This window comes from Arvicola amphibius, chromosome 4 (genome assembly GCF_903992535.2).
Source record: "Arvicola amphibius chromosome 4, mArvAmp1.2, whole genome shotgun sequence".
Lineage (NCBI taxonomy): Eukaryota > Metazoa > Chordata > Mammalia > Rodentia > Cricetidae > Arvicola > Arvicola amphibius.
In genome coordinates, this window is record NC_052050.1 from 104957257 (window position 1) to 104970772 (window position 13516).

At 55.0% G+C, this 13516-nt stretch overlaps 1 protein-coding gene across 2 annotated transcripts; it reads left to right on the top strand.

Annotated features, from left to right (window-relative positions):
• The first annotated feature begins 1303 nt into the window (after positions 1-1303).
• Lsm4 (LSM4 homolog, U6 small nuclear RNA and mRNA degradation associated) lies at positions 1304-6439 on the top strand. Of its 2 annotated transcripts, none has more exons than XM_038326693.1 (5): positions 1304-1413; positions 4225-4266; positions 5521-5619; positions 5696-5876; positions 6079-6439. In XM_038326693.1, exons 1-5 carry the CDS (start codon positions 1411-1413, stop codon positions 6168-6170), a joined length of 417 nt encoding a protein of 138 aa, XP_038182621.1. In that variant the 5' UTR covers positions 1304-1410; the 3' UTR covers positions 6171-6439. The 2 variants fall into 2 exon arrangements, with proteins under 2 accessions (XP_038182621.1, XP_038182622.1); XM_038326694.1 differs by lacking the exon at positions 1304-1413 and adding an exon at positions 1682-1896.
• The last annotated feature ends 7077 nt before the right edge of the window (positions 6440-13516 follow it).

The following is a 13516-nucleotide window of genomic DNA, read 5'->3' on the forward strand; positions in this document are numbered from 1 at the left end:
CAGCCGGCTCTAGGGAAAGGCTTCCCCAGTGTAACAGCTCTGCTGCAGCAGGAGAGGGCTTCCCCAGCCAAGCTGTTGCAGTTGTTACAGCTGTGCTGTGCTCTGCTCGCTGAAAAAGTTGTTACTTCTCTCCTCCATTCCTGTAAAAGAAGGTCTCACCCAAACCTCATTAAAGAGATGAGTAGCTGGAAGGGAAGAACTCAGGAGAGTGGCAGCCTCTGCCAGGGTAGAAAAAAAGGAAGCGGCAAACGGAACAGGGTTTATATAGGGCTACTTAGAGGCGGAGTTCTTCAGGGAGATTTTCCAGGTGAGAATTGGTCAGATTTCAGTCCCTTGGGCTCAACTTGGCTAGATCTCTGCTCAGGGATTGGTTGGTTTTCCGCTTAGTTGGTGAGGAGCAGAGTTGGCTCTAGCTTCATGGCCAAAGTGTGTTTCTTTCCCTGGCCCTTGTTAACCTTTTGGCTGTAATTTCAGGGCCAGGGCATATTTCTTTCATCGACTCTGGCCAAAGTGTGTTTCTTTGGCACTGGTTTCAGGGTCAGGGTGGGTTTCGTTGGTCCTGGGTTCAGGACTAAAGTATTTATTTCCCTGCCAGGGTGCGATTCTGGTGTTTCTTTGGCTGGCCCTTTTACCCTAGCTTAGCCGCTGGGCAGATCAAGGTGGCGTCGCCGCACAAGAGCAGAGCAGAGCAGAGCACTGCTCTCGGGCTCGCTTATGGATTGCCCGGTTGTCATCACGAGACGCCCCTGGGTTCTGGTCCTCAGGTGCAGCCTTGGGTACAGTGGGGATCCTGACTAGGCTATCTTTACATGTCTAAAGGGCACTTACTACGCTCATTACAAACGGCCAACACTCAAGAAGCTGAGGAGGCACTGTTGTTGACTTCAGGATCAGCATCGGCTGCACACAAAACACAAGTCCAGCAATTTCTGTTTCCCCTCCTGTGGCGGGGGAAGAACCGGACCTGCCGTTTGCGTTCAAGGACTCTGGCTTAGCAGAGCTGAAGGGAGCGGTGAGGACTGGATGGAGGCCGGGAGCGTGAGGGAGCTCAGCAGGCAGGACTCCTGGCCGTCCTGCTACACATGCACCGATCAGCTTCGCCCACAGGGTGGCGCCGAACGGACGGAGGGGCGCACGTTTGCGCAGGCGCCATTTCCCGGCATCCCCCTGGAGTAGGCGCAAGGCGCGCCTCAGCCTCATTTACGGCCGCCCCCTCAATCCCTCAGCGTGACTACGACACGCTCGCGCTCTGTAGGACCGCCCTACTTCACGCCAATTGGATGGGTGTCCCGAGAGCCCCTTTCTGATTGGTCGGAGTCTCTGTCAGTCCCTTTCAGTCCGGTGACGCTCCGCGGGCCGCCGGCGGGAGCGCGAGCGGCTGTGCAGCGGCGGAAGTGTCTCCGCGGGAAGATGGTGAGGGCCGCGGGGCGGGGGCGCGTGCTCAGGGACTCCGGGCTGCTGCGACAGGGAGAAGCCGAGGCCGGAGGCGACCGGTGCGCCCCAGGCTCCCAGCCCGTCGCCACTGGGAATTTATCTCTTGATAGACACGTTTTTTTTTTTTTTTTTTTTGCGGCCGGAAGAGGGACTATGACCGCTTCCGGGATTGCCACCGTCATTGATAAGAATGCTGCACTTCCGGCTAGTGGGCGGGGCTGAGGTCTCACGTGGTCTTCTTTGGCCGACTGGTCGCTTATCTAATGTCTGACCGTAGCCACCCACGCCTTTTTCAAACCCAGCAAAGAGTGTTGTTTCTTCCTGGGACACACAGCGTGTCCTGCTCAGGAGGACATGTCAGCATGCCAGGCAGACCTGGGTGATAACCTGGTGGCCAAGAGGAGGGCGGGTCTCCTTGTCGCATGCTGAGCCGGACGTAATCCGTCTCCTCAGCTCTTGATGGTAGGATGTTCGGTTTGTTTGTTGTTTCTGTTTTCTAAAACTGAATATCATGTAGCTCAGACTAGCCTCAAACTCATAATTCTCCATCCTCAGTCTCTGGAGTATGGAGAAGACACGTATACACCTTCACACCTGTCTCAGGTTGGGAAAACAGGCTCTCATGTAGCCCAGGCTGGCCCTGAACCCCTGATCCCCTCCCTCCAGAGTGCTGGCTGGGGAGCTTATGTGGGGCAGGATCCCAGGGCCTGGCGCATGCTGGGTCAGCGCTCCCTACTGGCTGCATCCTGAACCACACAACGCCCACCCAGCCCCTGAGCCCAGGGCAGGACACGCCTCTAGATCTCTGTGGTCAATCTGGGACAAGAGTTTCCCGGCTGAGCCGTTGACTTTGGCCTCCACCCGTCTCATCTGCACGCTGGACCCCCAAGTCTAGAGGCTGGCCAAGAAGGGATCTCCTGCCCTGAACCTGGCTCCTTCGGCTGGAGGTGCTGGGACTCCAGCACGTTCTCTGTGTGGAGGGAGCTAGAGCACACCCTTAACCCAGCGGCCCTCCCAGGTGCCCTGGCAGCACTGGCCCGCCTCACTGGGGGAGCTTGTTTTTGGGAGGTGGGGCTACAGCCCAGGCCTTCCCGTGGGTAGCACGCACTGTTTCTTCTTTCGCACTGTTACTTCTTTCGTTCCTGTCTCCCCAGGGTCTGGACCCTCCCTCCCACATGGCCACGGAGGGCCATCCCAGCCTTTCAGGGCTGGGACTGAGGGTGGAGGGCCACCCCAGCCTTTCAGAGCTGGGACTGAAGGTGGCATCCTGTCCCCAAGGCACACTTTACTTTCCTGTGGGACTGTGGAGGATGCACCTGTGCCAGGTGCCCCCTCTGGCACCCCTCTGTGTTCAGCAAGTGTTTACTGCTCCTTTCTGCCACAGCAGAACCCACACCCACACTGAGCTCCTCTCTAGCTGGGGAGACTGGTGGTAATCACCCCATAATTACAGAGCGGCCTCTGCTGTGGTGGATGGAAACAGGGTGGCCATTAGGGCCTGGCCAGAGGTGGGGACATGCTCGGCAGCATTGGGGAAGGCAAGTCTGGGGAAGGGCACTGTGGGCAGTGGCTGGGGCCCTGGCACCCAGCTCCCGACGGGTCTGGACTAGATCAGCTCCAGGAGTCCCTGGGTGTCCGCTGACCCCCTGCCGTCCCTTGTACCCAGGGATTTGAGTGTTGTGTTTGTTTCTTTATTGAGACAGGGTCTCTTATCCCAAGCTGGCTTCACACTGTACCAAGAGTGGTGATAGCGCCCCTGCCTCCCTGGAGCTGTCGTGCTGTGGCTTTTTTATTTATGTGTCAGAGGATCAGCCTGGACACCCTTGTCACTGACCATCAAGGCATGGGCTGCAGAGTTCCCTAGTCCTCTCGTGACCCAGAGTTACCATACTGAACATGGTGGCTCCTGAGGAGTCTGGGGCCCTTGTTTTGGTTTGGTTTTTGTTTGTTTTTTCGAGATGATGCCTCACTGTGTAACCCAGGCCGGCCTAGGACTCACAGATCCATGTGCCCCTGCCTCTCAATGTTGGCATTAAATATGTGTGCCCCCACACCTGGCTGTGTTTATTTTTTGTTGTTGTTGTTGTTATTTTGGTTGTTTGGTTGATTTTGGTTTTTTGAGACAAGCTTTCTCTGTAGCTTTGGAGCCTGTCCTGGAACTAGCTCTTGTAGACCATGCTGGCCTCGAACTCACAGAGTTCACCTCTACCTCCCCAGTGCTGGGGTTAAAGGCGTGTGCCACCAATGCCCGGCTTGTGTTTGGGTTTTGTGGGAGTTTTGAAGATAGGTCTCATGTAGCCCAGGCTGACCACTGATCCCCGGTGCTGGGGAGACAAGTGTGGTTTATATTGGTGTTTGTGGGACTGGAAGGCAGTGTTACCAGCTGCTGTCACCAGGTCCTGTATCAGTCCTGCCACCTGGGCCCCAGGTGATTCCTCAAGCCACCCCCCCAAGCACAGGGACAGGCGTGCTCTGTGTTTCCAGGGACCCCTTCCCCACTGATAAAGAGAACTTTGGAACCCTTGCCCTCATCCCCACACATGGAAGCAGAAATCCCAGACTGTGCAGCCCTGTGCTTCAGAAGGTTGCAGCCCTCCTAGTCTGTATAACAAGACACCATCTCAGGAAACCAACCAGATAAATAACTTTCTAGGTTACCTCTAGATATGGAGAGCTGCATTCCATCCTGTGGTTCTGGGTGGCGGGAGTTGGAGTCCTATGCAATAGGGGTAGCCTTGCCCGTCTAGTCAGCGCTGCAGGCGGGGACTCACACTGTCGTCTGTCTTCCAGCTCCCGTTGTCGCTGCTGAAGACAGCACAGAATCACCCCATGGTGAGTACGGGCACTCTGCACCACCCCAGGCCTTTGCAGCTCCAGGAACAGTTCATGCTTGGTGGACTGGAGATGGCTCAGTGGGTCGCGTGCTTGTTGCCAGATATGTGACCTGAGTTCACCAGGACCCACATGATGACAGGGGAGGGAACTGGCTCCCTGAGCTTGGCTTCTGCCCTCCACACTCACACTCTCTTTGACCACAGGCAGATAAGAGTAAAAGGTCCAAAAAATCTGTTTAAAAAATAAAAGAGTAGGGCTGGAGAGATGGCTCAGTGGTTAAGAGCATTGCCTGCTCTTCCAAAGGTCCTGAGTTCAATTCCCAGCAACCACATGGTGGCTCACAACCATCTGTAATGAGGTCTGGTGCCCTCTTCTGGCCTGCAGACATACACACAGACAGAATATTGTATACATAATAAATAGATAGATAGATAGATAGATAGATAGATAGATAGATAGATAGATAGATACATAGATAGATAGATAGATAGATAGATAGATAGATAGATAGATAGATAGATAGATAATAAAAGAGTGACTTCAAGCTGGGGCTGAAAGCACCTGACAGGGCTCCCGTCCCGTCCCCAGCACAGTGGCTTCAGCTGTCATCGCAGCTGCCTGGGAGCTGCAGCAGCAGCATAGTCATGGGCGCAAGGCCAACATGGGCAGCTTGTGAGACTCGGTGTTTTGAAAAGGGGCAGGAGTATGACTGAGTGGACAAGAGATGGCCCAGCATGCTCCAGTCCTGGGTTCCATCCCCAGTACCGCAAAAGGAACACTGCCTCTGACTTGTAGCCTGTTTATATACCCAGCCAGAGCTCAGCCTCTGTCCCATTCTAAAACATTGCTGCTCCCAGAAGTAGACCTCGTTTCCCTCAGCCCCTGGCCGCCTGGCCACTGTGCCTGCTTTGCGCCTTGAGGGCGTTTCTGAGTGAGGAACGTGTGGTCCGCCTGCCACTCAACAGTCTTGAGGTTCATCCACTTTTCTTGGCTATGTAATATTCCTCATGTAGATGACCAGCCTGGACTTGCCCATTGTCTCACTATCCTCCTGCCTCAGCCTTCAGAGTTGGGGACGCCAGGTGTGCCACCATGCCCAGCTAGTGTAGAGTTGTCTATTCGTGCACTGTGTAGAGAAACCTGGGGCTGTGCCTGCTCATCACAGCAGCTCCTGAAGCTTGTAGTCAGGATGAGAAGCCCGGTGTGGTGGGGCCTGGCCACACTGGCTGGGCTGACCGGGGTCTCCCACAGCTGGTGGAGCTGAAGAACGGGGAGACGTACAATGGACACCTGGTGAGCTGTGACAACTGGATGAACATCAACCTTCGAGAGGTGATCTGCACGTCAAGGGTGAGTGGCCACACTGGAGGCCGCACTGCTGGACTGAAGGGAATGTGCCCATTTGTGACACCTCCTCCCTCCCCAGGACGGCGACAAGTTCTGGCGGATGCCGGAGTGCTATATCCGTGGCAGCACGATCAAGTACCTACGCATCCCTGATGAGATCATCGATATGGTGCGGGAAGAGGCCGCCAAGGGCCGCGGGCGAGGGGGACCGCAGCAGCAGAAGCAGCAGAAAGGCCGAGGCATGGGTGGTGCTGGCCGAGGTAGGGTCCCAATGAGGTCCGGAGGGACACCCAGGAACCCCCTTTCTGTACCCTGAGCAATCATGAGGGTATGGGCTCCTGTGGGCAGATAAGGCCATGGGGATCTGGGTACAGCCTGGGGTCTTCCACAGACCCGTCCTTTGCCTGTTGGAGGCATTTGGGAAGCTGGTGTCTCAGCTGCTACCTCTTTTCTCCCCTGCAGGTGTGTTTGGTGGCCGGGGCCGGGGTGGCATACCAGGTGCAGGCCGCGGTCAGCCCGAGAAGAAGCCAGGGCGGCAAGCAGGGAAACAGTAAATGGGAGCAGCCTGAGCAGAGCCCAGGATGGTGGACTAGCCCCTGGGTGCCTTTGTGTGAAGTGCCTGGCTCCCACTGACTCAGTCTCTGGAAGGTCCCGAGTCGGAGGCACCTCTGAAGCCCCGGATGATCTTTGAAAGGCCGACTTCTTCCGGGCTTGATTTGAGTTTCATGTTGGAGCCATAGGCTCAGCGTGTCAGGCTGGCAAGTCCCTCCCAGCTGATCCCTTATCTCTTCTGTTAGGAAAATAAAGGTGAGCAACACCGACAGAGCCAGCCCTTCCTTCACCACCCAGTCCAGCACCTTCCCTAAGCGCCTCATCAGATACAGCAATTCCATGAGCTTGTGCTCTGTGTGTCTGTCTGTCTGTCTACTGGTCCTGCTAGGAGAGGTTAGAGTGGGGCAGACCCTGCACTTGGAGGAAGAGGAGCTCCAGGCCAGCCTGGGCTACCTGACACTCAGAAAGCCAGGTCTGTGACTGCAGCACTGTGGCAGGTGGGGGGTGGGGGACGTCAGGGCGGGCCAGCTGCTTCACCAGATGAAGCAGTCCCGGAACAGGAACTAGAACACGCCACGGGTTGGCCTTTTTTATTCTTTTCTTTCTTTCATGCTATTTTTTTTTTTTTTTTTTTTTTTTTTTGGTTTTTCGAGACAGGGTTTCTCTGTGGCTTTGGAGCCTGTCCTGGAACACTAGCTCTTGTAGACCAGGCTGGTCTCGAACTCACAGAGATCCGCCTGCCTCTGCCTCCCGAGTGCTGGGATTAAAGGCGTGCGCCACCACCGCCCGGCTGGTTTTGGTTTTTGAGGCAGAGTTTCTTTCTGTGTAGCTTTGGAGCCTCTCCTGGAACTTGCTCTGTAGACCAGGCTGGCCTCGAACTCACAGAGATCTGCCTGCCTCTGCTTCCTGAGTGCTGGGATTAAAGGCGTGTGCCACCACCACCCAGCAGCAAACTTTTTTTAATTCCTTTTTTTTTTTTTTTTTTTTTGGTTTTTCGAAACCTGTAGTTTCAAGAGTCTGTCCTGGAACTAGCTCTTATAGACCAGGCTGGCCTCGAACTCAGAGATCCGCCTGCCTCTGCCTCCCGAGTGCTGGGATTAATATTCCTTACATTTATTTTTTCTGTGTGGGTATTTGTCCGTGTGTGTACACATTGCATGCATGCCCGGTGCCCACGGGAACCCGAAGATACTAGACTCCCAGGGAACAGGGTTACACCTAGGGAATGCTGGGGTCGGAACCGAGGGCTTCCTGAATGCTTGGTGAGTGCTTACCAAGAGGGCTCTGTCACCCGTTCCTACACCTGTGCTCGTGACCCATTTGCCCACACAGTGATGATGTGATAAATGTGCATTTTAGCATGACCTCCAATCCCAGGAGGGATTAGTTAATTAATTGATCCCCCTGCCTCTGCCTCCTGAGTGCACTGCCATGCAGGACTACAGTCTATTCCCTGGCCCCGTCCTCTGTCTCGGTTTACTGTCCCTGAGGGTCAGGACATGGTGCAGCCCTCCCTGTCCTAGCCCTTCAGTCCCCAACAGCTGAGACCCTAGGCCCCTGTGTTCATCCCGCTCCTGTCCCACCACCGTCCTGTAACACAGGATCCAGGACAGCCACCTCAACTGTCTTTGCATCCTAGAACATGTACTCTGGCTTAGACGCATTGGCTTCTAGAAGCTTCTGAGCTGAGTGGGGTTTCTGTGTTCTCCCCAGTGAGTTCCAGGAACCCGGCCTTAGTACCTCCGCAGAAAAAAACAAAACCAGAAGCCAGGCCTAGTTCCTAAAGTCTGGCCTCCAGATCTTTCTGTCTGAGCCAGGCCTGCTGTGCTGGTGTCCGCACCCTTCACCTGACCTCAGCTGCTCTCCTGTGGGCCGTCCCTCCCATAACTGCCTGCCTTCCCCTTCCTTGCTGGGGCCCAAGCTACAGGGTGGCTCAGCCCGGTCCAGAGACTGCAGGTGGCTTTCTACCATGTTACTGTTTCCCATCACCCCCTCCTGACTTCTCCCAGGCGGACTTCATTAATGTACAGTTGGGATACCAGGATGCCTGGCCATACACCGTGTGAACGTGCTGGGATTGGCACCTAGCCAACATGGTGGAGCCCTTACCCAGGGGAAACTGGAACAAGAGGCCACCAGGGGAAAGGTCAGGTGACATTCAGGGCGAATATGGGTGCCAATGAGATGGCTCAGTGGGTGGAGGTGCTTCCAGCCAAGCCTGGCAACCTGAGTTTGATTTCCAGGACCTACATGGTGGAGCAGGAGAACCAGTTACCACAAGTTAAACTCTGACCCCCAGGTAGTGTGATCCTGAGCTTTAGAAGTCGGAGTGTATGAGGCAGGATTGCAGGCCCAGCCACCTGGAGAGGTAGTGTTCCAGGCAGATGCAAAGGTGCCAGGGCTCAGCTGGGAAGGGAGAGCAAGGGCAGCCTCCCGGGATATGGTGGTCTCTGAGGTGCCTGAGGATGGAAGCCAGAGCGGTGGGCGGTTCAAGCCTGCTGCTGGAAGACCAGGAACTCCACTCCTCCCTAGGACTGCAGATGGAGACAGCTGGGTGACGGGCGTGTGCCCCCCCACACAGGGTGCCCTTGTTTACTGTCCAGCCATAGACAGCAGTGGCTGGACAGGCACATGCTTTTAATTCTAGCACTAGAGGCAGGTGGATTTTTGTGAGTGTAAGGCTAGTCTGGGCTACACAGGGAGACTCTGTCTCAAATAAAAAAATAACATGGGCATAGAGCAGCAACAGCAATGAACTGCAGAGTGGGAGGTGCCTGCTTCCCTCTCCTCCCAGAACCTGGTGCTGCTGGTGACCTCTGAGGTCCTGCTCTGCCAAAGCCTTCGTTCCTCTGGGCTCCGCCTGGCAGGGACTGCTGGACTCCTCAGGGTTACACTTGGAAAATAAGAAGTCCTCCCCTGGGATGGGGTGTGGCTCCCTCAGCCTGTGGGGAGGCCTAGGGTTCCCTCCCCAGCACTACACTACAAAACAAGAACCCTTGGCCTAGCAACTGTGGCCACCCAACTGCAACTCCACTTCAGTAGGTGCTCAATAAATACATGATGTTCTGACCACCCTAGGGTCAGCCTGGTATGCATCAGGTGATCAATAAGTGCACAGTGACAGTGAACCACTGGCCTAGTGTCCAGCAAATGTTTGGCACAATGACCTTCACCCCAAGGACCCGCCTGGTATGTATGCAGCAGGTGCAAAATAAATGTGAGGTGCGGATGAGTCATTAGCCTTGCACACAGAAATTTTCTGGAGCCCAGAAAATATGTGGCATGGTTGTTATCCCTGAGAGCATTTGGCATGCAGCAGGTAAATGTATGGCATGGCAGTCTCCCTAAGGCTGGCCGTAAAGCAAGCACTAAGTCAGTAAATGCATGGAGTGGCATCTTCAGGAACACTCACTCAGTCCAGGATCTCACTCTGTAGACCACGCTGACCTTGAACTCTGCCCCCCCTCCCAGTGCTGGGATTAAAGGTGTGCGCCGCCACCCCGCTAGACCTTACATTTTACAGGCTGTGGAGTTGGTGAAGACCCACTTGTGGTCCACTGGGGACCCAGGCAATTTTCCCATCAAGGCTGAGCCTCACTGCCTGCAGCACCAGGCCATTGCACCAGTGAGCTTCCTTCCCTGGGCCTGGCCTCCTCCAGAGCCACCAAGTGGTGACTCATGCCCTCCATCCCGTCCCGCCTCTGCTGGAACCAGACTCCAAAACAGTCACCCAGCCTGCTCTCGGGAGGGGCCATGGACATACTTCAGGGCTTCGTTCAGTTCCTAAAAATACCGGTGTCCCTACAGCCTCTCCCTCCCACCCTCCTTGCCTTGACACAGGGGGAGCCTTTTCTGAACCTGGTGACCTTGTCCGTGGAGCCCCCTCAGATCCGGCTGAGATAGGAAGGTCAGGCGTTCTCAGCCCGCTGGGGTCACTATGCAGCCCCAAGTTCCCTAAAATAGGCCTGTCTGTCTTCTTTAGTAAGTCCTGGATTACTCTGGAGCCCAAAGAAAGGCGCACAGAGGGGGGAGCTGCGCTCTGCTCCACAGCGGGATCCCCTGCCAGCCAAAACAGCATGTGCAAAGGCCCTGGGGCCACAGGCCAGCTAGGAGCTGACCCCCAGCACCCCTCCCCCAGCTCAGCAGGTGCCCCATCAGGCCAGGAAGTACCCCGCCCCACCCACTTCTCCCTAAGGGAGGATGAGTCACCGCACACAGTCTAGTTCAGGGAACTGGCCTCTCTGACCCTGGGTTCTTAGCAAGTGCAGGGGTTGATTGTCTCACTTTATGTTTACTGAGTGAATTTTATTCTTTGATATGCCTTATTTCTGTGTAATATCTCTGTCTGCGCATGTGCATGTAGAAGTCACAGGGCAGTCCCTGGTTCATTCCTCAGGAGGCATCCACTTTGCTTTTCCAAAAGTTGCTTATTTCTCTATCCATTTATTTATTGTGAGGTTTGTGTGTGTAAGCACGGTGCGGGCCTGTTGAAGTCAGAAGACAGCTTGCAGGAGTCTATTCTCTTCTTTCCAGCCACCATGTGGGTACCACGGACTGAACCTGGGTTGTCTGGCTTAGTCACCTTTAACTGCTGAGCCATACCCCCCACTCCCCACCCTGCCCAGCTTATTTTTCTTTTCTTGTTTTTTTTAGGGGGGTTGTTTTTGTTTTTTTGGAGACAGAATTTCTCTGTGTATCCCTGGCTGTCCTAGAACTCACTCTGTAGACCAGGCTGACCTTGAACTCACAGAGATCCACCTGCCTCTGCCTCCCAAGTGCTACAATTAAAGGCCTGTGCCATCACTACCTGGCTGCTTGTTTTTCTTTGATGTAAGGTTTCTCACTGCCCTATGGTTTGCCAAATAAGGTAGCTTGGCCGAAGTCCTGGGAAATCCATCTGTCTCCCCTCCCCATTGCTGGAGTAACCCAGCATGTTGAGGATCAAGTTTAGTACTTCATGCATGCAGGTTAAGGCAGGGTCCCTATGTAGCCCTGGCTGGCCTTGAACTTGCAGAGATCCCCTGCCTCCACCTCCTGAGCCCTGAGATTAGTAGCTGTTACTCCATTGTTTGGAGAAAGTGTCACTATGTAGCCCAGGGTGCTTGGCCTCAGCTTGCCAGACACCATCTCCCAGGACTTTATGCTCTGAAGTTGGGAGAAGATGAACAGAGAAGCCAAGATGACACCCCAGAGGCAAGGTGAAGAAAATCTTCCTGGGGCAACTGGGGATGTGAAGGCCCTGGGGCAGGAATCAGTGGCTGGATGCTGGAGAAGGCTATGAGCTGGGGCTGGGGGGGAGGGGAATATGAGAAACAGGTGGTGTCTTAGGTAGCTCCAATCTGGGTTAGAGTGACCAAGAGGTCCCAGTCCAGACCCTCATCCTCACAGTGACTACCTGCTGCCCAGACGGGAGCACACAGGACATGCTCTGCAAATGTAGGATGAAGGGATGGACAGACGTAAGGACAGATGGAAGCATGGTGGGTAGGTTGGTGGTTGTATGTGGGTGCACCCCAAGGGCCCTCTGTCAAAAGCATGAGAAACCACGTGTGTCACCTTCCTGCTGTGACTGGGGTGTCTGTGGAGAACCTGTCCTGTGGCCTGTGTGTTCTCCCCACCCCCACAGCCAGTAGTGACGACTCTGATGCCCTCCCGCAGAGGATGCAGGGTGGGTGCTGGGCAGGATGCTGAGTACCGGCCAGGCGGCCAGGCAGAGGCGGGCAGCCAAGTACCAGATGCCGCTACCTGCCTCTGCCTCTGAGTCAGCATCACCATGGCAACTGGCTCTGCCGGATGCTCCCTGGACTCAAGATCGTCATTGCAGCCCAGCCACCGTCATAGCTGCCTCCCTGGCAGGGGGCACAGATATTTTTAGCAGATTTTGGGCATCACTGGAGACAGGAAGTCTAACTTCTGAACAGCATCCAGCTCAGGCCCTCAGTCTCCTGGAGCAGGTGGCATGTTTCAAGGGCTGGGTGACCGAGGACAGCACAGCTGGCCTTGATGGGGTTATGGCCTCTCCTGGGGAATGCACTGAAGAAAAGAGAGTTTTGGGTTGGTAATGAATCAATCTCGTATCCTGGCTGATGAGGTTCTGGGGACTCCCGAGGGTCACCCCTCCCCACTGAGATCCCTACCATTCCTCACATTCTGACCCTTTGCTTGGGAATACCTTTCCTTGAGCCTTCTGGGACCTCACACCCATATATGTCTGTCCATCTTTAGAGACAACATGGGGGAGTGGAGAGACAGCTTAGTGGTTAAGAGCACTGACTGCTCTCTCAGAGGACCTAGGATTAATTCCCAGCACCCACATGGTGGTTCACGACCATGTGTAACTCCTGTTCCAGGGATCCAGCACCCAGTGAATAGGCAGGCGTGCAGCCAAATCAAACACACACACACACACACACACACACACACATACACACACACACACACACACCATACACACCAAACATACACCACACACACACCACACATACACACACACACACACACCACACATACACACACACCACATACAACACACACACACACCACACACACACACACACACACACACAATTTTTTAAAAGATCAGGGTCACAAATCAACAGACTGGTGGTTTCAGGTTTTGAGCAGGGCAAACTTGCCTTCTGCGCACAGGTCACAGGAGCTAGTGAGCTAGCAAGGGCCACAGCCCCTGCCTCCACCTCACTCTCTCACTGGCTGACAGCAGCCAGGATTCCAGAGGAGCTTCAAGGTATTTGTCAGGTTGGGCCAGGCAGGCACACGCATATCGCCCACACCTACCTGACAGGAGAGACTAGAGTCCTCATGTCCCCCTCCCCCATTTTATTCACATTCTTTGCTTGGCAACTGCGCTTCTGGAGGTCTCTGGACTGGGCCTCTAATGGGAGAAGCAAGTCAGGACTCCAGCTATGACTAAGTGTGTGGGAGGGGCTCCTCCTTCTGTCTGTGTGGCCCACTCTTGCATTGAGCTGAGAGCGGCCATCCACTTCTGAACCTCTTAGTGAGGGCACTGAGACCCTGGGGGCCCTGGAAATGGTCATCTCTGGAGCTGTCCCTCAGACAGACTCCACCATTTCCAGCTAAAGTCATATCTAATGCTAATCTTTCATCCCGAGCTGGTGACCATGCCCGTGTCTCCGGGCCCCACAGCCCCGCTGGCTGTAAGGGCAGCAGTGATCATCAGCTAGTGCTGGTGTCGCACCGGAACCAGACTGGCTCCGGCATGGCTGCAGTCAGGCTGTGAGCTTTGGATGCGATGCCTTTGGCTCCCCAGGATACTCCTATAGCACCTACCCAAATGTGGGGTTCAGAGGAGCCTCCTACAGTTAAGGGC